At 46.3% G+C, this 22,928-nt stretch overlaps 1 protein-coding gene across 1 annotated transcript; it reads left to right on the top strand.

Moving 5' to 3' along the window:
• The first annotated feature begins 243 nt into the window (after positions 1-243).
• LOC119015259 (inhibin beta B chain-like) lies at positions 244-11,535 on the top strand. The gene is made up of 2 exons (XM_037091102.1): positions 244-1,205; positions 7,328-11,535. The coding sequence occupies exons 1-2, from the start codon at positions 809-811 to the stop codon at positions 8,101-8,103; spliced, it is 1,173 nt and encodes a 390-aa protein (XP_036946997.1). The 5' UTR covers positions 244-808; the 3' UTR covers positions 8,104-11,535.
• Positions 11,536-22,928: the final 11,393 nt, after the last annotated feature.

Raw genomic sequence — 22,928 nt, 5'->3', positions numbered from 1 at the left:
TGAAGTGCAGTTTTGGGGTAAACAGCGCTCACAGTGTGAGACAGGAGCTCTTATCAGCTCCTCTGATCTGCGGTCAGTCGGGGAGAATAATGTGCTGCAATATGAATCCCTGTAGGAATAATTCAGTGATTTCTCCTCAGAGGATTATTAACACCGCCCCCCTCCCTCCCTCTCGCTCCTCATTGGCTCCGCCCTCCTCGTGCTGACCCCCCTGTATATAAAAAGTTTTCGGTGTGTGGCGGCTCCTGAGTCTCACACGCCAGAATGGAAACGCTCCTCGGTGCGCTCACTGGCACACCTCCCTCTCCTCCTCCTCAGCTTCCTCTTCTTCTCGATTGCGCATCGGCACTCCGGCAGCAGCACACCGGGAGGAGAAAACAGTGAGGATGGTGATGAACTCTCTGGAATGAAGTTTGAAGATGTTGAGGCTGGGTTTGGACTCTGCTCGTGTCGCTGTGTGGAGTATGTCACAGGCAGATCTCCAGCTGGGCTGATGCTGATTCATGAAGCCATGACGCGCGCTCTGGTTCTGATGCGTTCTGCGTGAAGCTGCTCCACAAACCCTCCTGAACCTGGAATAAAGAGGACTTGTGACCAAAGACACCCATGTAACGATGTGAGAGGAGAGTTCGTGCGCACACATCTTCAGTCATTGGGAGTAAACTGCACCAGCGCGTCAGAGCTGCGGCCGTTACGCATGGAGACGGCTCGGCGCTGAGCGGAGTCTTTATCTTCTTCTCGTTTCTTTTTATGATTTGAATTCTAACAAAGCGGGGGAAAAGTTATCCTACTCCTCCTCGAACAGAAAATGAGTAGCTGTCTCCTCCGACTAGCACTCTTCGTGGCTTGCGTCCTCTCCACCCGCTGCACCGCTGCGCCCGGCACCGAGGCGGAGGCGCACACGGCGTCCCGGGATACCTGCGCGTCCTGCGGCGTCGCCCAGCCGGAGGACCCCGAGTCGGGCCGGCTGAACGTGGACTTCCTGGAGGCGGTGAAGAGGCACATCCTCAGCAGGCTGCAGATGCGGGAGCGGCCCAACATCACGCACCCGGTGTCGAAGGCGGCCATGGTGACGGCGCTGCGGAAGCTCCACGCCGGGAAGCTGCGGGAGGACGGCCGGGTGGAGATCCCCAACCTGGACGGACACCCGATGAGCAACGACGTGCTGGAGGAGAGCTCCGAGATCATCAGCTTCGCGGAGAAAGGTGATGCACGACCAGAATGTTCGAGTCGGTCTGATGTTTGTCTGAGACTCACTTTCTGAGAACAAACCACACAAAGGTTCAATCTTTAGCTCCAGCTTCTCTCCAGGGTAGATCGCTGCTGCCGGCTCGGCTGAAGGTGGATCACAGGTGCTGCCTGCAGCCAGAACCGCCTCATCTGACCCAAAACATAAAACCAAAGCTCCAGTTATCTTATCTGCTGCAGAAAAGATTATTTATTAATGAAAAACTTTTCAACATTCAACATGAATCTGCACGAAATTCAATCTGTGGAAAGAAATTTAATGCATGTAGCTGATGGACCGGAACCACACACACACACACACACATACACACACACACACACACACACACGCTGTGTGTGTGTGTGTGTGTGTGTGTGTGTGTGTGGAACATGCTGATGTTGAACAGATGTTGACACAGGGGCCTGAAAACCCGCCAAAATAAAAGCAGGAGCTGCTGCTACCTGATGTTTTGTCAAACTTGCAGAAATCAGTTTTCACGCTGCAGCAGATGTTTTGTGAAGAATCCATCCTGCTCTGTCATCACACGTCTGCGTCTCAGTGTTTAACGTCTCTGTTAGCTCAGACCTCTGCAGGACGCTGTCTAATCTAACATCCTGAGAGATCTGAAGTTCTTGATTCTTGTTGCTGTGAAGAAAGTAAGAAGCAGGACTTATATCAGTCATCAAGCCCGGAAAGAGATTTCTTTTCCCTCTTGAGAAATATAAATTGCTAGAATTTTGAATGTAGTTTGGTGGAAGGAGAGCTGACACAGGAGCTGAGGAGGTTTCTTTCAATAAAAGTTGGATTTTTCTGTCTGTGTGTCTTCAGAGAGAGTTTGACGGGCATCATGTGACGGTTGTTTCAGTGGACGTGAGTCTGTTCGCTCCAGGAGACGATGCTGATTAGTCTAATTTAACATCTGACACTGAAAAGTAAAATGTTTGACATCTTGCTTGTAACTTCTCATTTCGTATGTGTGTCAACCAAACAGGAGAGAGAATGTTATTGTCCTGACAAACAGATAAAACTGCTAAAACTTTGAATGTAGTTTGGTGGGTGGAGAGCTGAAGTGTTGATGGAGTCTGTCTCATTGAAACTGAGATGCTCGAGGTTTCAGTCTAAGTTAACGTCTCGTGTTTCTCTGGACGTTGCCGCTGTGGAGACGAGGAGATGCTCGTGATGTCGCAGGTCACATTTCACTCCACAGACTCGGATGTTGTCGTCTAGACAACATGTGCAAATGTGCACATGTTTTGAATGTGGTTTGGTGGGTGGAGAGCTGAAGAAAGAGCTGATGAGCTTTTTGGAGTTTCTTTAATTCAAATCTGGACATTTATTTAGTTTATAGTGTAAAAGTGTCAGGCAGGTGAAACAACCTCTGATTTAGTCTGATTTAACATCTTGATTTTTTGCATCAGGAGTCAATTCAAGGTGAAATATTTGTGATTTAACTTTTTGTTTTATAAGTCTGACAAAAAACAAACTGAAACATGATGTTATCTTCTTGAAAAACACTGAAAACTGCTCAGATTTTGAATATAGTTTGGTGGACAGAGAGCAGAAACGTGAGCTTTCAGTACAGATATAACACAAATATAAATTCAATCTTGAGTAATTTTTAGATTTTCGCTCCTCTGTGCAGCCGTACAGAAAATAAGATGCAGGACGGAGCTCGAGGGGAAATCTGTCGTCTGCAACAAGCTGAAAAAAAACTAAATTTTACTAAAAGAAACACAGAAAATCGAGCAGTTTCTGCTCTCCGCACACCAAACTACATTCAAAATGTGTGAAACTTATTTTCGAGATCTAAATTATGTTGACAGACATGACAAATTAAAAGCTAGATACACTTGTCATCTGGGCAAAAATGTTAAAATTGCAAAATATCGAATGTAGTTTGGTTTGTGGAGAGAGGAAGTGTGAGCTATGGAACTTTCAGCTTCTTCCTCTGTGTTGTGTTCACTTTCCTAGAAAACTCCAGCACACATCAGCATTCACCTGTTGGTTGTTCCCAGTTAGACACCTCTGTTAGCCTGCTGAGCTCAGGTGAACCTGTCCAGTTAACACCTGGAGAAATCCACCAACCAAACTACATTCAGAATTTTGGTGATTTTTGTTGCCGTTTTTCTAGACGATAAAATCCAAGTTTGTTGACGGACGTAACAATTTTATAGTTGCAATGGTATGAAATGCAACTGGTCTCTGGTCAAAAAAGTGTGTAAAGTTGCAGACATTTTAAATGAGGTTTGGTGGATGTAAAGCTGATGAGATTCTCACCTTTCTGTCATTAAAATTTGGATTTTTCTGTCATAATCCTGAAAAAAACCTAAATCTAGCAGCTTCAACCCACCCACCAAACTACATTCAAAATGTAAGCAATGTTTCTGTTGTTCTAGGCGATAACCTCCACATTTACTGAGAGACGTAACAAATTAAAGGCTACATGCAGCTACGTCACTTGTTATCGTCTAGAGAAACAGATGAAAAAGCTGAATATTTGCATGAGCTCTGGTGGTTTGGGGAAGTTCCAGTGTGGATTTTCGAGGCTGCGTTCATGTGCTCGACACAAAGTTTGGGACTTCTGGCGTCCTCCCCAGTGTTGTGTTCACTTTCCTAGAAAACACACACAAACATAAACTTGGGCAGCTCTGCTCGGTGTCGGCGGAGGTTCGCTCCCCACTGAGAGCCTTTTAGTCTCAGATGTTTCTCTCTGTGGCCGCTGTGTTGCAGACCTTCCACCTCGCCGCTGAGCGCCTGCCAGTTGGCCGAGTCGGCGGCGCTGAGCGGCTGTCAGCGGGGAGATGGCACGGCGACAAGGCCCGGAGGAACAATCCTCTGAAAGGAGCCGGGCTGAGAATGATCAGCGGCACCACCTGCTTCGCCCACGTGCGTCTCGGTGGAAACATCTGCTTTCCACGTCGACACGTCGCCGCTGCACGTCGACACTCGGAGCTGCTGTCGTGACGTCAGAGCGTCATTCAGCCTGTTTGTGTCGAGCTGTTGTGTGTCTGTCGTGTCTTTATGTGCAGCTCTGTGTGTGTGTGTTATTGATGTTTCCTTAACAGTGTGTCTGCATCGGCCTATACATCTACATCTAGTGTGTGTGTGTGTGTGTGTGTGTGTGTGTGTGTGTGTGTGTGTGTGTGTGACATGGCAGGCCGGTGTTGAATCAGTCCCCTCAGTATAAGGTCAGAGCTTTTGTGTCGGCCGTCGTGCAGCCTGAATGCAGATTGACGGGCTGAACCCTGCAGCCCGGCTCCACATTAGAATTCACAGTGTGTGTGTGTGTGTGTGTGTGTGTGTGTGTGTGACTGCAGCCTCTATATGAACAAACACTGGGGCTGGAGTGCACGGTGCTGGTTTGCTGCATCACAGTGATGCTTTTCATGAATGAAACTTCTGTCGAATGTCCCGTTCCTCGTCTGTTCTGGGCCCAAAAAGTTTGGGATCGAATTCAGTCAGACGCCATCAGATGAAGAAGCTCATCTCATCTGATCGAAAGCTCCGCAGCAGCTGCTCAGTGGATCTTTGTGAGCAGCTGTCAGCGATGTACAAAATACATCAATCTGCAAAGGAAGTAATAACTGAAGCTAACTGTTGCAGAGAGAAAGTCTGAAGCAGATTTCAGCATCTCTTCAGCTCCTCATCCACCAAACTACATTCAAAACTTGTGCATTTTTTTATCCGAATTACTACAAACTGTATCTTTAATAAATGAGGAACTCATTTAAACTCAGAGGATATCCGCTCTTAACTTCCCCACGACGTGTCAAAACATCACTTATTGAGAAACTGTGTTGTGGCGAGACTGGCTTCAAAAACCAGAAGACAGTCAGCGTTTCAGTCGCCACAGGTTTCCAGTGAAGATTCGTGCTGGTTCTTCTAGACTAAATTTAGATTTTACTACTATGTAAGAGTCAGTTTTGGGAATCCAAGGGTGGAGCAACTTGCATGTTACACAACCACCTCTTGGCTGCAACACGGTGGTTTATTCATCACTAAACATTTGTCACCACAAAGAAATCAAAACCTAAATATTTGCTTTGTTGTAACTTCATGCAGTCAGCACAGCTGCTGTCTTTATTTCTCAACGCACCGTGAGCACTTAAAGTAAGATGCAGCGCTCAGTACGAGGTGAAACATGCTCATCTGGAAAAACAGATTTTAAAAAATGCAAAAATTTGAATGAAGTTTGGTGGGTGGAGAGCTGAACACCTAATGTCAAGAAACATGATGAAAAACGGATGAAATTGCATAAATTTTGAATGTAGTTCGGTGGAAAGAAGCATCTGCCCTCCTTCCACCAAACTACATTCAAAATGTTTGCATTTTTCCTACCTGCTCATCTACACAATAACATCAGAGTTTGTACACAGACATAAAAAATTCAAAGCTACATGGCGAGCTGCAGTAACTTGCCATCATCTAGAAAAGCATTAAAAAATGCCAAAATGTTGAATGTAGTTTGGTGGGTGGAGATGATAAGATGACTTGTCTTTTGGATTTTTAAGGCTGTATTCCTGTGATGTTTGTGACTTCTGGCTTCTTCCCTTGTTGTGTTCATTGTCCTGGCAAATCCTAAATGTAGCAGCTTCAGCCCGTCCACCAAACTACATTCAAAATTTTGGCAAGTTTTGTGTTACTGTTGTACATGCAGAGATGTGAACAGTCAGCACGTCTTTCTCTTTTGATCCACATGTTTTAAATGCTTCATATCGATTCTGGCTGTGTTGATAACAGATAATTGTCCTTCATCGTCCTCCTCCTCCTCGTCTTGGAAGAATCCAGCGTCTCCTCATTAACCATCGCAGACAAAGCAGCTGCTCGTCTGTGACGGATGAATCCTCTCTCGAACAACAATTAACCGTCCTCGTCGAGCTCATTGTGAAGCGACCACTCCCTACAGTTTAGTCGAGGTTCGAGAGAGATGAAGCGATGAGCGCTGTTGCTTTCTATCCCGGCCTCTCGTCTGTGGCAGAGTGTGATCTAACATCCGAGCTGCTGACTCAGAGATCACCTCGTCTCGTGATGGATGAGGTGATGCATGTGGAGGCTCGATTTTATAACAGTCTGTGATATTTGTCTGCATTTCTGTTTCCTGGTGAGACTGAAGTCGGTTCCTCCTCTGGACTCTGTGTCCTCTCTCACACCTGATCAGTGGCTCTAATCTTCCTCACCTGACAGCTGTCAATCATCCTCCCTGTGTGTTTAAGCATGCTGTTATCCAGGAGTGCTGTCAAGTTATTTACATCAGGATAAAAACTTCATGCGTCCTTAAAGGTCCCAGGTTGTCAGATACAAACACAGAATCATCCTCCCTTCTGTCCCCCGGTGAAGGAGGAGATGAACTGCAAATGCATTCAAACTCTTCTTACATTGTTGTGGGAAAGTTTCAAGCAGAAATCAGTCTAAACTCGGGGTATGAATCCCTCCGTCGCCCTCCTTCCAAACCTTGTAATTGTCCCACAAATGAGCTCAAAGCCTCTGACCATTTGCAGTCTGCAGTCGGCGTCTGAGAACCAGCTAATGTCATGTAAATGTTTCTTTCCTGCGTCTTCATTCTTCCAGTTTGTTGCTGCATCTCTCGGCCCGGCGACGAGCTCTCAGGCCTCATTGTGAGGACAGTTAGGCTCCATAAGATCTCATTTTCAGGCAGCATTCAATGCAAAGCCTTTGAACCTTTGTGTGGCGCTCTCTTAAGCCCCCCACCCGCCCTCCTCCGGCTCATATTTGGGCTGATTCGGAGGCCAAGTGGCCCGGCGCCCAACGCCTTCCTGTCACAGTCCGCAGGGCCTGAGCTGCCACCCTGAACTGAGCGGAGGCCTGTTGTCTTACTTTAAGCTGTTCCCAAGTTCACCACCAGTGCACTTCTGTCCCTCTGCTGCCTCCGAAGCAACTGCAGCTTCATTTAAATGTTAAGATCTGCAGTCATGATGGTTGTTTACAGGGAAAAGAATTGTGCCTTTTGGTTGCAGGTTTCTACATTCAGGAGAAGAAATAAGAAGACAAATGTGTCTGCAGTCTTACAAAATGCAGAGTAATATTTATAATATAATACTGAATAATAATCAGATCCTGTGATGTGTTCCTTCTCCTCAGATGACATGGTGACGTCCAAGTCCAGCCTCTTCTTCCTGATCTCCAACGAGGGGAACCAGAACCTGTACGTGACGCAGGCCACCCTCTGGCTCTACTTCAAGGTGCTGCCGTCCCCTCTGGAGGTGCGTCCGAGGCGGAAGGTGACGGTGAAGGTGTACTACCAGGAGCCCGGCCTCGGCAGCAAGTGGAACCTGGTGGAGAAGCGGGTGGAGCTGAAGCGCAGCGGCTGGCACACCTTCATGCTCACCGACGCCGTCCGGTTGGTATTCGAAAAGGGCGACCGGCGCCAAAACCTGGACGTGCGCTGCGAGGGCTGCGACACCGAGGGCGTCACGCCCATCCTGCTGAGCCAGAACGACGAGTCCCACCGGCCCTTCCTGGTGGTGCAGGCGCGGCAGGCTGACAACAAGCACCGCATCCGTAAGAGGGGGCTGGAGTGCGACGGCAGCAGCAGCCTGTGCTGCCGCCAGCAGTTCTACATAGACTTCCGGCTCATCGGCTGGAACGACTGGATCATCGCGCCGTCGGGCTACTTTGGGAACTACTGCGAGGGGAACTGTCCGGCCTACATGGCGGGCGTCCCCGGGTCGGCCTCGTCCTTCCACACGGCGGTGGTGAACCAGTACCGCATGCGGGGGATGAGCCCGGGCTCCATGAACTCCTGCTGCATCCCCACCAAGCTCAGCACCATGTCCATGCTCTACTTCGACGACGAGTACAACATCGTGAAGCGGGACGTTCCCAACATGATCGTGGACGAGTGCGGCTGCGCCTGAGTTTGTTTCCTTCTTCTTTATTTAAGGTGGAACTGAAGAACTTAACTGTAAACACAATATTACAACAACAACAAACAAAAAAAAAATGAATATAGAAACAGAATATTTATGGACGACGGAGAAAACATGCGCACACACAACCTCATCCACACATATCTACACACCCTCATGTATGCCTGCACAAAAACTTGTATATATATTTATGTTTGTTGATATATTGTGTTATATTCTCTGGTGGGAGACTGTTTCAGTCTCCACCAAAGGGACGTGAAGAGTTCTCTTCCAAATCTTTAAATATCCACAATCAGTCTCTGAAGTTCCTGGTTAAATATCTCTAAGATAGATCTGGTGTGAGACTTTTGTAACCTACTAGCCTTTACACAGCAGTCAGTCACGGTGTTAGAGCAGCTTGTTTAGACCTTTTGGAATTAAACTCTTCATGTGTAGATCCCGACCTTGAACATAACGTCTCCAGAGGAGGTGTAGGGAGCCTTACATGAGTCACCACCAGGGTTGGGGTGATTCAACTTTGCCTCTTCTCTAGAGCAGCGAGTGCAAACACCAGGGACGAGCACTGAAAATGTCAAACTTCACCAACGTACAGCACTTCTGGCCATTTACACGACTTTCTTCCACGATAAAAAAATGCGGCTTCAAGGACGCATTCAAGAAACGGATGGAAAGAGGAAAAAACATCGTCTGTAGAGACTTTTCACCGACCTCCAAGCAGACGGCTGAAAGGTCGACCTGCTGGTTTGAGTCATCAAGTACTGATTCTTCTCTTTCCGTCATCTTCATTGTTGAGGACGCACTGCAACATGTTTCTGAAAGTCTGCTATTATCAAACGTGGGTAAAGATTTCCCAAACTGCTCGTGGGATTTCCAAAGAGCCTCTGGGAAGGAGTGGATGTTCAGATTCAGATTGACTAAATTGTTCAGTATTCTCATTTCTTTGCCTAAATTTAGGAATTCTGGACCTCAGATTAGTTGATTCTTCTTTCCTAGAAACAATGTCTCCCCGAAAATGTGTAAAATCGTGCCGCAAATCAGGAAGTTCCTGTTTTAAATTCAAGGAATAGTTCACCTAAAAATGTAACTGCAGTCCTCCTCTCCTCCTCCTGATGATACACCAGAACATTTCTGGAGCTTCACAGTGAAACTGAGTTGCAGCTGAGACTTGATTTGACACAGAGAAACCAGTTTGAGATGTTTGTATTGGTTATTCTTTAAATGTGTGTTATTTTCTATGAGAATGCTGCGACTCTGTTTTGCTGTGAAGCTCCAGAGATGTTTTGTGGACCATGAATCCATCAACATGTGGGTGGAGGAGGTCGAATGTCTCCATCACTGGGTCACAAACGATGTCCAGCTCCTCTCGGTCCGGTTCATGTACAATCTAAAAAGGTCTGCGAGACCTGACAAACCTTCCCGAGTCTAAATAATTCTGACTCTGTGAGCTGATCCAGAGTTTTCTTTAGTTCTCTAAGAACTTCGTCATTTCCACTCGAGTTGTAAATCACCTGATATCAGGAATCACAACAACAAAATGAAGTCACATGTTGTTTGGATATCACAAGTAAAACATTCCAGTTCAAATAAAAAAAAAAAAGATTGAACTCATTTCAGTCAGTGAAAGTGAAAAGTTGAGCGGCAGCAGCTTCCCTCCCGACACTTCCACAGACTCGCAGATTGAAATGCCTTTAACGAGCCCGATGTGGCGACCGTCGCCCACCGTCGCCCACCGTCGCCCACCGTCGCCCACCGTCGCCCACCGTCGCCCACCGTCGCCCACCGTCCTTCCAAAACAAATAAGTGCCGCATGAGCTATGCAATGTATAGTATTTACCCAGACACCAGACAAGCTGAACTCAAGCTCTTCTGACCAACTGTCACCAATACTTGAAATGTTAAGAGCGGCGAGCAGAGGGAGGTGGAGCCTCGGCGAGGAGGCCGGACGAGTCTCCAACCAAGTCGGTCATCTTTGGCATCACCTGGTTATAAACAACACAGACCAGAGCCACGTCTCTCCAAACTGTCTAGAAATCGACTTTATCGTGCAGAGAAAACATCTTCGTCTCGGCCCGATACAGCGTGTCGATGTTTTGGTATGTAATGATTCATACGCTCCAACGTCCTGCAGATCTCTTCAGCTGCAGTGTGAAGCTTCGGCCACCATCAAAGCTTCGTCCACTGAAAGTGTTTTTTTGTCTCTGACAGCCTGAAGTTGTCTGACAACACAACAGAGACCTTGTAGTGAAATAATAAGATCCTTTTTGTTGCTCATCGCCTGAAAATACTGGAGTTTTTAAAGGTTTAGTGCTGAGAATCACAGGAGGACTCAAAGGCAACTTGTCTTTGAACAGTTACGATGGCTTCACTGTCGCGGTCGTGTTCGACAAATTAAACAGAACGTTTTATTTGTTTTAAACGAGTTTTCCTGTGATTTTTTTACGTCTATCCAAAAAAAAAAAACCATCACCAACAAACTCACGTTTGTCTGATTCAGTCGCTGGTGTTTAATGATCGGTTGGTTTTTTTTTGGTAAAGATAAGTTTGACTTCCGTTATGAACTCATTGACTGAAACCTGTGGTATATAAAAAGAGGCTAACTGGGGCTAACGTTGACCCACATGTGATGCGTGTGGAGTGATTTTTGGTGTCTAAATGAATGAGTCCCAGCGGAGTTCCCGTCATGGCACCGAAACACACTTTGAGACACAGTTTCAGTCACTTTGACATCACTTTGATATTTCCAGGTTCCAGCGACCTGTTATTTCACTGGTGCTGCTCTCATTTCCAGGCGTCAGGTACACATCTACAGACCGACACCTGCTCGTTACGGCCCCGCCTCCTGCCCGACGCTCCGCCTCCACCTCCGCCTGCCGCCATCATCCCTCGCTTGGTCTCTCAAAAGCGAGCGGTCGTTAGAATATTTGCACTGAGGAGCTGTGTGACTAGTAATAAGGAAAAACAAATAAAATACATAGAAACTGCCATTGAAAATAATAATAAAAAAAAGAAGTTATTTTTATAGAAGCAAAATTGAGCTCTGTTCAAATGTATTATACCTAATGATGGAACCAAAGAGGCCACGAGGGCGAGCTGTGGAGAGATGCTCTGTTGTTGTAAATGACTTGTGACAGTTAAAAGAGGCCTAAACACTGTATCAGGGTATAATATCAGTCCATAATCTGCTTAATCTCTTTTCTATTTTGTACCTAGACATGGAATATTTCATATTTTTTCATCAAAATTACTTAAATATTCCTAGTTTTCTTTTTCTTCTTTTTGTTAGCGCTCGTTACAGATTCATTTAGAGTGAAGCACACGCCATCTGATCCCTGTACAGTCGATGTAACATATGAATATGCTTTTGAAATATTTTGTTCTTTGTAATTGTTGAAAAAAATAAATTTCTTATTACCAATTGTACGGACGTGTTGTTGTTGTGTCGTCGCTTCAGGTTCGTTATCGACGTCCGTGTGACGTAGAAACGTTCAGAATATAGAATAATGTGTTTGTGGCGGAGCTGAATCTGATCCAGACGCAGGAACTTTATCCTCCTGCTGTTGGATCAGCAGGGACAGAAGGAGGGTGGAACTTCACAGATGCGACCACAGAGCCAGATGTTGCTGACGTGACGTCTTCTCACCTGTCGTGTCTGAAACTGTCGACATCTCTCAACACCTCATCACACACCAGACCACAAATATCTCCACGTGATGAGCAGAGAGGCTGACGCAGCAGCGATTCTCCAGCTGATCGTTAATTATCTCGTAATGTTGAGTCTTCACTCACCGACACGGATTAAAGGTGCAGGACGCAGTAAAGTTACCATGTTAAAGGTTAAAGTGTTGATAAGAGCAGAAGTTCACAATTACTGAACAATAACTTTGATGGTTTTTAGAAACATTAATGTGATGAAAGCAGCTCGTGTTGGATATTTCACAGGCTGATGTTTGGATCAATATATGTTCAATAAATCTGATGAGTACAGCTGAGTATTGATATCACTACATATTATATATATTCATATCAGAATTAGTAGTTCTGCCTCTAAAAACGGCACTAAATGATGAACTTTAAGAGAATTACACTTAAATTTAACGTGTGATTAAAACACAGTGATTAGTAAATGTTCATATGTACTTATTTAATATCAATATATTATTATTTATTAAATTAGAACTATATTATGTTTTATTTTGCTTACATATAAATAACAACATTTTTTTGCTGTAAATATATTCACAGATATGCAAAACATATTTTAATGTGACAAAATTATCATAATTATATATAATATATACTTGAAGAATAATAAGATATTCAGTACATTTTAAAATATATATGACTGTGTGATAAATGCAACATTTTAAAGTCACATTCATACAATATAATATAAAATTTACATTTATCGTATTTTGCAATATATTCTAATATTAATGATGATACTCTGGAATGTGTTGACAAATATGCAGATGGTGTTTTCAGTATATTTCAGTATATCTCAACATATATGTTATTTTTTTGGCGCTTCACTTTGACATTTGCTCAGCAACATTTCTTCCTTGATGGCGCCTCAGTTCAGGGCTGGTGGTGTTTCCTCGGGGCTGGTGGAGTTTCCTCGGGGCTGGAGATGTTTCCTCGGGGCTGGTGGTGTTTCCTCGGGGCTGGTGGTGTTTCCTCGGGGCTGGAGATGTTTCCTCGGGGCTGGTGGTGTTTCCTCGGGGCTGGTGGTGTTTCCTCGGGGCTGGTGGTGTTTCCTCGGGGCTGGTGGTGTTTCCTCGGGGCTGGAGATGTTTCCTCGGGGCTGGTGGAGTTTCCTCGGGGCTGGAGATGTTTCCTCGGGGCTGGAGATGTTTCCTCGGGGCTGGTGGTGTTTCCTCGGGGCTGGAGATGTTTCCTCGGGGCTGGTGGTGTTTCCTCGGGGCTGGTGGAGTTTCCTCGGGGCTGGTGGTGTTTCCTCGGGGCTGGTGGAGTTTCCTCGGGGCTGGTGGTGTTTCCTCGGGGCTGGTGGAGTTTCCTCGGGGCTGGTGGTGTTTCCTCGGGGCTGGTGGAGTTTCCTCGGGGCTGGTGGAGTTTCCTCGGGGCTGGTGGTGTTTCCTCGGGGCTGGTGGTGTTTCCTCGGGGCTGGTGGAGTTTCCTCGGGGCTGGAGATGTTTCCTCGGGGCTGGTGGAGTTTCCTCTGGGCTGGAGATGTTTCCTCGGGGCTGGTGGAGTTTCCTCGGGGCTGGAGATGTTTCCTCGGGGCTGGTGGAGTTTCCTCGGGGCTGGAGATGTTTCCTCGGGGCTGGTGGTGTTTCCTCGGGGCTGGTGGAGTTTCCTCGGGGCTGGAGATGTTTCCTCGGGGCTGGTGGTGTTTCCTCGGGGCTGGTGGAGTTTCCTCGGGGCTGGAGATGTTTCCTCGGGGCTGGTGGAGTTTCCTCTGGGCTGGAGATGTTTCCTCGGGGCTGGTGGAGTTTCCTCGGGGCTGGAGATGTTTCCTCGGGGCTGGTGGAGTTTCCTCGGGGCTGGAGATGTTTCCTCGGGGCTGGTGGTGTTTCCTCGGGGCTGGTGGTGTTTCCTCGGGGCTGGTGGAGTTTCCTCGGGGCTGGTGGTGTTTCCTCGGGGCTGGTGGAGTTTCCTCGGGGCTGGTGGAGTTTCCTCGGGGCTGGTGGAGTTTCCTCGGGGCTGGAGATGTTTCCTCGGGGCTGGTGGAGTTTCCTCGGGGCTGGTGGTGCTTCCTCGGGGCTGGTGGAGTTTCCTCGGGGCTGGTGGTGTTTCCTCGGGGCTGGTGGTGTTTCCTCGGGGCTGGTGGTGTTTCCTCGGGGCTGGTGGAGTTTCCTCGGGGCTGGTGGAGTTTCCTCGGGGCTGGAGATGTTTCCTCGGGGCTGGTGGAGTTTCCTCGGGGCTGGTGGAGTTTCCTCGGGGCTGGGAGGGACGGTGTGCAGCTCTATATGAGCCCATTCACTCACACAAAGGCTCCTAACAGGCCTAATTATACCTAAGTAAATCTCAGCAGGACTTCAGGGGTCAAGTGTTTGACCTGCGGGGTCACACCCTCCATGATTAGGAGGTCGAGCACAACCGGTGCAGCTTTGGGGAAACTCACGACTGTGTTTCTGTCTGAAGCTGCAGAGACGTTCGTGTGCAGGAAAGAAAGACAGGAAGGTAACGAGGAATCTGAAGCACTCGCAGGTACACGACATCGCCACACAGACGTCCATCAAAAGTATAATTGCGGCTAAAAATAATCCGCTAAGTGTCGGCTGAAGTCACGAGAAATGTGGTTAAGTGGTGTGAAATGATCGAACGGTCGCCCCTTAATCTGACAGGTGACGAGCGGAGGAGTCGACGCCGACGTCGTCTGCAGAGAAACAAAGACAGGACGGAGACGGACGGACAGACGGGAGGCTGTTGTCCATGATTGCTTTGACATTTTGTACTCGGTGTCTCCAGAGGATGAGCTGACACGACCTCAGTGATCCTCTGACTCTGGATGTTTTTAAGAGGATGTCGTAATGTTTTCCAGGCGGGTTTCAAGCAACAAAACCAGGTATTTTGAACCAAAACATTTGTTTTTTTTGTGCTGGAACCTCCCACACGATGATGTCACAACACAGAACTGAAAACAGAAGCTGAAGAAACAAAGTTGTGACATAAAGAAAAGTAAAGTTTGACCAGGACGGCCTCACCTGCTGCACAGCTAGCTAAACTAACGAGCTAACAGCAGCTACAGTTAGCAGCAGTTAATGGTTATGCTAGCATTATGCCGACTGCTGTATGCTAACAGGTGGTAAATGATGACATATTGAAGAGAATGGCCATTAGACTCATTTTAGCTTTTAGCATTTAGCTTGTAGCTTGAACAGACACAGACTTAAAGGAGCAATATGTAAGAAGTGGCTAGTTGCTGAATGCTTATACGCAGCATAACTGCTAACTGCTGCTGAGTGCAGCTGCTGTTAGCTGGTTAGTTTAGCTAGCGGTCTGGACTTGGAGCTCTGAGCAGTGGGGAAGTGTTGGTGTTCATACTGCTAGCACTGGTTAGCATGCTAAATGTGCTTCACAAAATAATGCACAGATATCGTTATGTTAAAACTATTATACTTTGACGTTTTGACTGTTTCCAACCAAATTAAAGTTACATTTTCCGCCACAGTTTTCTGGAGGCATCACCTAGTGGCGGCAGGAGGAACTGCAGCTGCTCGCTCGGCAGTCGCTGTTTTTCATAAAATCTGATCTCCAGCTCCTCGAAACTAAAAGCAGCACATTCTTCAGCTCAAATCCAAACGGGGATGAGTTGTCTCGACGGGGGAATTACCTGAGGGGTTAGTCACGACAGAGCGGACCTTGTGGCGATGTCAGGTGACACATGAGAGCTGTTTCATCATGTTGCTCGGTGTTAGCAGGTCCACCACAAAACACAGGAATGTTAATGAACAGATCTGCAGGCCGTGCAGCGAGCGAACATGCTGTCGTGCAGTCTGGCAGGTTAAACAGTGTTTTGACAGTGTGGTGAGCTCTGACAGACGGCTGCAGGACGCCGTGTGCTTTCTCTGCTGATTTACGGTGAATGAGAAGCAGATCTAATTTGTTTCAGCGCTGGGAGAAGTTATGAATCATCAATCATACATGTACAGTTTGTAACAGAGTACCTGTCGCCTGGAGGGAGGGTTCGAAACCTGCAGAGAAACGGGAGCGCTCGTCTCACCAGGCGGTAAATCTTCTCTTCAAACCAGTTCTTGATTGGATGTGGTCTGCAGACAGGCTTTAAAATCAAAAACACATAAGAAATAATTATCCTACAGGTGAGCTGCCAGGAATTACGATGCATAAATCCAACATCAAGGTAGATTTAATTGTTACGATGCAACACAAGACTGAATCATATCATCAAAGCGATCAAGTCACACATGTGAACTGATTGTTGTGGAGTTCAGGTGAAGCTGCTCAGCCCCAACAACATTTATAACACAACATTTATTTGCACCGTGCAGCACAGAATATGTTTGAAGTCCTGCGCCGAGCTGGATTCATTTCCACTCTCTGTATCTTTTCTACACAAAGAAAGAAATGTAATCATGAATAGCATCTGCTGAATGAACAGGTAGGTCCGAATAGTTCAGAACATGTTGACGATAAACTTCATACAGTCACAAACGCAAAAAAAGTTCCAAAATGTGGTGTTTTTTTAAGGGAGTCTGGTGATTTTCTCCACTTTCCTCCATCTCCAAAGAAGTAGCCTATATTAGTTACATGTTTTCCTGAACCTGACCAAACCAAACCGGACCGTACAGAGAAGGTCCAGTCCGTCTGTCGGCAGCAGTCCACCTGTTAGCTCACCTTCACCTGCTCGGCTCGGTGCAGATCTCTTACATACATCCTGCCGTCGGAGTCGAGGCCTCTGAATGCTGGAAACACTGACGGCGTTTCTCATGTGAGGGAAACTGAGGCGCTCACAGAGGAAAGTGGAAGCCGATATCAAAAATTCATAGTAGAATTCAAGATGTGGAAAAAATCTTATTGCTGGAAAACAAGAAGCTCGTCCTTCCTGATTCTGATCCATGAACGGTGCTAGTCGATCAATAAGCTCCATCAGGTCAGCAGGTGTTGAGAAATGTCTCCTGTTTGGAAGGAATTCATCTCTGGTGTGTTTCTGGGACAAAGTGTTTACAGCAGAGGTGGAATGAGCCGCAGGCCGGCAGAGATAATGGAGATAACACATCACATCACACGGTGTTGAACAAGGTCCGCGGGCCTGTAGAACAGCACGCTCATCAGTCCGATCGCTGTTAGCTTCCCCTCAGCGGCGTCGCGTCACGGATCGTAAATACTCGGTGACACTGGAGTGTGTCGAGGCGTCTGATCTGTCACCCGTCCTCGCTGGTGGTACAGCTGCAGGTCCAGATCGTGTTCTGACTCTCTGGTCCAGTGTTGTTTGTTTGAAGCCGACGGAAAGTCGAACATTTCAAACAGAACTCTGGTTTTTATAAACATCGGGTCTGTTTGGGTCGTGTTGGACGGCTCGTGAGTCTCTGGTGGATTCAGGTTTCTCCTCTCTGTCTTTAAAAAACATTTTAATGAGTTAAGTTTTGTGTTTTCCTCGGGTCTGTTCTGGTTCTGGACTGGGAAGTAAACATTTACACTCACTTAAATACTGTATTTATGTTTATTTTTGAGGTGGTCGTATTCTCATGATCAAGTCAGTCCGTATTCGTTTAGAGTTCGGTTCTTAAAGGTTGTTTGTAAGAAAAGATGATTCTGAACTCGAGATCAGAATAAAGACTGAAACATCTTCTTCATCGAGAGTGAAACCGTCGTTGCTCCGACTGTAAACGATACCGACAACTTTTGGCAACAGCTTCGATGAAACCAAAGTGGAGTACTGATGAATATTCAACTGAATATTCAACAGATCAGCATGAAGTTCTGCACAAACTGTGACAGATACAAATGAAACAGGCAGCAGATCGCTGCTGGGCGCTGGCTAACGTTTCAAGCTAAGGCGACGGTGGATGGTTAGCATCAGCAAGTGTTTCTGATTCTCTTCAGGTTCTTGTTGGATTTGGATTTTGCAGCTGACTCTGATGACATTTTATTTCCCGCTCGTCCTCCTTCATGTCTGACCTCCATCCCTCCTTCCTCCCCCGGTCTGAGAAAACAACTTGTTTAGGATATCGCTGCAGGAGTCGGGCCTGCCGTGTTTCCACTGCGCTGTGGCTGAGTTAACTGCAGTATTTGGGAGTTTTCCCCGGCTGGCTGCCTGTAATGTGGGTGATCCAGCATGTTTCTGTCCCTGAGCTCTGTGAAAAACAGCCACTGCAACATAAACACGTCCAAGTGGCCTTTCAACCACTCGCACAAGTGGAAACTTTCTCAAACGAGGCCCATTATGAGGAGCTGGAGGTCCAGACGTGACAGGCTGGAGACGAGGAGAAGCAGGATCTGGCTGCGAGGGGCGTCGCCGCTCGTTCTCCTGTATTTATGCCGGAGAATGACTGGAATGTTCCACTGCACTTATCAAAATATGCACGTTACATCTCCAGGTTTTTCTTTTACCCGAGGCGTCCGCGGCCTCGTCCTCGCCTTATCAGCCGGCTGCGGTTTGTCGGACACGCTGTGAAACTGAAGTGAAGGTCGGAGCTGATATCTGATCCGCAGCTCAGAAACATCCACGCTCGGCTCCACGCGGCTCTCACAGGGAAGTGGGTGAACCGATTCTTCAGGACCAGATGATCCGGGTCAGAACAAACCGACGGATCAGTGAACGATGTCGAGAAACCACCAAGTCAGAACACGAGAAGAATTTAAATCGGACCAGCCAGAAACATAAAATAAAGACAGTTTAAAAAACGTGACTTTTCCTTTTACAATTAAAAAAAGATGCTCAATCAGTCTCAGTAACGTACGGAAGCCCTGAGCGGCCAAAAGAAACATAAAACAACATTGATTATTACGTGATGATGACAGTAAACTTTAAACAATATGAGTTTTAATTTGTCATTTCATAGTTATAATTTAATATCTCCACTTGTGTTATTTTATTATTAGATCATTTTAAATAAGTGTGCCACTGTAACAATTATGTATAATTTCTCATTTATAACTGATAATAGAATCACAAAATCTGATAATTGTTTTAGTTATTAATATTTGACAGAATTATTAAAAGTATCAAAACACGATTTTAACGAAACGATTTTAAGGCTCAATTACATCACAGTAAAGTGACAGAGAGTGACGTCATTATCAACCATAAATAAAAATATAGAACAATAAAAGCAAAACAAAAAGCAAAAAAAAAACATAAATAAAGACATTAAATAAAAGATAAATCAAAACTACATTTCATAACTCATATAAAACCGTTCTGGCTGATTTTTCCCTCCGTACAAACTGTAAGAAGCAGGACAAACTTTATTTATTCAACATATTTCATTCTCATGCGAGCGGAAACACACAGCGTCGCCACAAACAGCTGAAACTGCTGAAAACTGGACCGCAGCGGAACACATTGGATCAGATCTGGAGGGAAAAAATGTTTTCAGTTTGTGTTTTAATGAATGTTAATGTCAGGGTGCGTCTGAAACGATTCAGCAGGGTCATAAAAAACTAAATATAGCAGTAATAAAATATAAAAGCACGTGAAGTGAATAAACAGAAGAAGAAGTAATGTGGAGAGAATGTGACAGAAACTGTTTTATAATCCGGGTCCTCCTGAAGTTCATGATGAGGTCTTTGTAAAGGGTTCAGGTGCTCGTCAGACTCGGAGGATGCTTGGCGTCTCTCCAGCGGCGGCGGCGGCGGCGGCGGCGGCGGGGGATCAGACTCTGTCTTGTGGCTTGTTGTTGTTCAGAAGCCTCCTGACTCACGCCTCAGGCATCCGTCTTCTCCCACAGCCTCTCACGTCTTCACCGCCTCGAACACTTGTGGACACTGAGAGTGTGATACTGGAGGTGAGTCACAGTCTGAACGTCTGAAAATAGCAGAATCACAACAACAACTCCTCCCTGATTAGTCGGCAGCACGTGGGACGCCTCGGGTGAGTCAACACGTCTGACACCGACATCTAAAGGTTTCATCTGCTTCCATGTTTGATTCCTTCATATCAAACATCTGTGAGGTGTAAGAAACACGACAGCGTCTGTTCATCATGTGAAGAGAGTTTAACGTCTCACTGCTGACAGACGAGCTTCGTTACAGGGCAGACGTGTGCTCAGCGCCGCCATCTTGTGTGTTTTGGGCCATTCAGGTGATCCTTTCTGCTCCTACCTTACCTTTTTATAGTTCTATAGTTTTCATTTACGAAATCTGGATTCTTTAAAGTGTTTGGGGGCGAGATTTTTTGGTTTTTATTTGTGCTTTTACAGCAAAGTGAGGACAGAAAATTAAGTCAGATCAAGTAGAAATCTGCTGAGGATTCTTCACTGCAGCTGCTGAGCTGGGCTTCTGATGTTTAACATTTAAATATCCACGTGCAGAACTTGCCTTAGAAACTTCACGTTTTTAAGTTTTCTTCAGTATCACAGTGAACCAGTGATAGTTTTCCGTACATGCATGAGCACACTGCTAACAGGAAGTGCTAACTGCTAATTCTGCAAAGTTTTTAAGGAGTTTTTTTGTTTTTATCTCCAGCTGCTTCAGTTGTTTAGCAGACAACTGAAACTCTGTTTTACTGTGGAGCTCCAGAACTGTTCTGTGGACTACAACATGTCACCTGAGGCCAACTGTCCCTTTAAATCATTATTTTATCCTTTATTTGTCTTAAGAATATAAAATTTCGGAGAGAATTGGAGGCGATTCTTCATCCGTCCGTTAAAACAACCTCACATCATCACGTGATCCGCAGGGAAGCAAACTGGGCCCCAAACCTCCGGAGGTCCCTCGTCTGATCAGCTGATCAAGTTTCCATTGAGGAGAAATTGAGCGGCGCGGTTCCTTTCAGCAGCGTAAACCTGCCGCTCAGCAGTGATGTAACTCATCTTGTACTTTATTTCTGGGGGGAGCTGACAGGGAATGTGGCACATTGTGCTCCCTAAACGCTCCAGATGGTTGGTTAAGCTGGAGCTGCTGCTGGATCACTGCGTCCGACTGACCCACACGGTGCGCCGCCGCCGCCGCTGACGACCAGCGTCCTCGGGTCATCAATATTCATGAGGAAGGAGAAGAAGAAGAAAACTGTCCGGGCCTCATTAGAATATTCATACCGCCGAGGGTTCATGAGAATGACGTGACGGCCTGATGACTATTCATGAGCCGGCTCTAATCTAATGGCTGAGAAGGAACGCTCGCCCCCTCCGACGAGCAGCACCTCTAATAATGAGAGCCTCATTCATAAGTGTACAGTGAGCAAGCTGCCATTTTTGTTGCCTGATTAAGCCTGATGCTTATCCCTGTTTCTAGGTCAGGGAGAGGCATACCAAAAGCATTAGAGCATCAAGAATCGGGCTGATGACTTGGTCAAGAAAACACACCGTTCGCCGGGACGTCGGGCGACTCTGAGACGACAACCTCCTGTAAATAAATGTGGAGGGTTTCATCCTCAGAAACACCAAACTGCAGCTTCTTTTTGTGTCTTTTACGTCATTTTCATTGTTGCAGCGAGTGCCCGAGAAAAAGTAGGACAGCGCAGGTTGCAAAAGGCACAATGGGGGACAGTTTGCTTTTCTTGGTAACTCCCAATTAGGCATTGTTCTCACTCGAAATGTTTCTTTTGAATAATTGACAGTAATTTAAAGGAAGAAGCACATCCATTATCTAAATCAGGCCACGTGTCTCTCCAGGCTCACATCAGTGTTATTTAAGAGCTTCCTCTCTTTACGACGTCCCTGCGGAGAATCAACCGTGTGCCCTTGGAAGACGTTTCTGTTTTTTCCTGGAGGTTGTGTCCAGGCAGGTTGGGTCTTGTTTCCAGGCTGGGCTCTCTGAATAAAGGGTTAAAGCTTCCTGATGTACTCTCCCTCCTCCTGCTCTCTAAGGGTGCTGGGTCCCTGTGCTGCAGCTCAGCCTCTCTAGGGCACATACTTGTGGGGCACATATATTCTCTCTCATTAGTTCTGCAGATTTGGGGCCCTCAGGGTACTCCTGTGCACATGTGTTGGGAGTGTGGTTCCCACTGTGCTCTGCAGCTCTGATTGAGTCTCTGATTGCCTTGACATTAAGGGGGCTGCAATTCTTGTGTCATGCCCGGCCTGATGAATTGGCGGAGCAGGAAGGGGAGGTGGGGGTCGCTGCACACTGAGCTGTTGTTGTCGCCTTGAGGTTCGCGGCTCGCGGGCCGCCGCTCGGGACTCGAGGACTGAAGGAATTTGGCTGCAGCACCTGATTGGTTGAAGGGTTCCTGATCAGGGTTAATCAGCTCTGAAGAGGCGGACATGGAACATGCGAGCTCTGGATTCATTGATTACCGAGTCTGATGAATCTCGTCAATACTCTCTTAAAGGAACAGTTCACCCAAAAATGGAGTCCGTGGCAGTTCTGTCGTCTTGTTTTTTAAAACATAAAGAGAGTAAAAAATATATTCAGTGGCTTCACGCTTCGAAATGTTTCAACACAACGGGTCCTCCTGATAAGTAGCCAGTGGTTTCACGCCAACAAATTGTACAACGTAGTGAGCCGATCAGAAACATCCAGTGGTTTCATGCTTTTAGATTTTTAAAATGCGATGGTCCCTCATTAAAGAATATCCAGTGGTTTCATGCCCACCAGTGTTATGATGCAGCGGTCCGTAAAAAAATATACAGTGGTTTCAGGCTGACAAACACTGAAATGCATCGGTCCCCCGCTTAAATATATCCAGTGATTTCATGCTGACAGATTTATAAAATGCAACGGTTCCTCATTAAAAACTATCCAATGAAGTCCAGTTTGCAGATATTTAAACACAGTGGTTCTGTGTTAAAAGAACAGCCAGTGGTTTCATGCTTACCAGTGTTGAAACTAAGTGGTTCCTTGTTGCAACTGTCCAGCAGATTGATTCTTATGAAATGTGAAATATAGTGAACGATAAAGAATATCCAGTGGTTTCATGCTCATGGATGTTGTATTGCAGCGGTCGTGATTAAAACTGTCCAGTGATTTCAGGCTTGTAATCGTAAGAAACAAAACAAATGAAGAAATAACACAACGTGACTTCTTACGGCTCGTCCGATGTGATCGAAGTCTCCAGAACCCCGAGATCACAAACTGTTAATCATTTACAGCCTGTTGTTTGATGTTTTAACGAAACTTCGCCTGACTCTCAATCAGCAGGTTTCAGAGGAGATCATGACTGAATCTTACTCTGTTTTGGGTGAACTGCTCCTTTAACCCTCTGAAACAGTTTCTGGATGTTTTCTGCT

Source organism: Acanthopagrus latus, chromosome 24, assembly GCF_904848185.1.
Source record: "Acanthopagrus latus isolate v.2019 chromosome 24, fAcaLat1.1, whole genome shotgun sequence".
NCBI lineage: Eukaryota > Metazoa > Chordata > Actinopteri > Spariformes > Sparidae > Acanthopagrus > Acanthopagrus latus.
Note: the sequence above shows the minus strand (reverse complement) of the source record. Positions and strands in the feature narration are given on the sequence as shown.

Excerpts from the sequence above, each read along its gene's own strand:
- LOC119015259 (XM_037091102.1), top strand. The coding sequence starts at position 809 with ATGAGTAGCTGTCTCCTCCGACTAGCACTCTTCGTGGCTTGCGTCCTC. Across the intron at positions 1,206-7,327 it reads CATCAGCTTCGCGGAGAAAG|ATGACATGGTGACGTCCAAG; the intron begins GTGATGCACGAC and ends CCTTCTCCTCAG.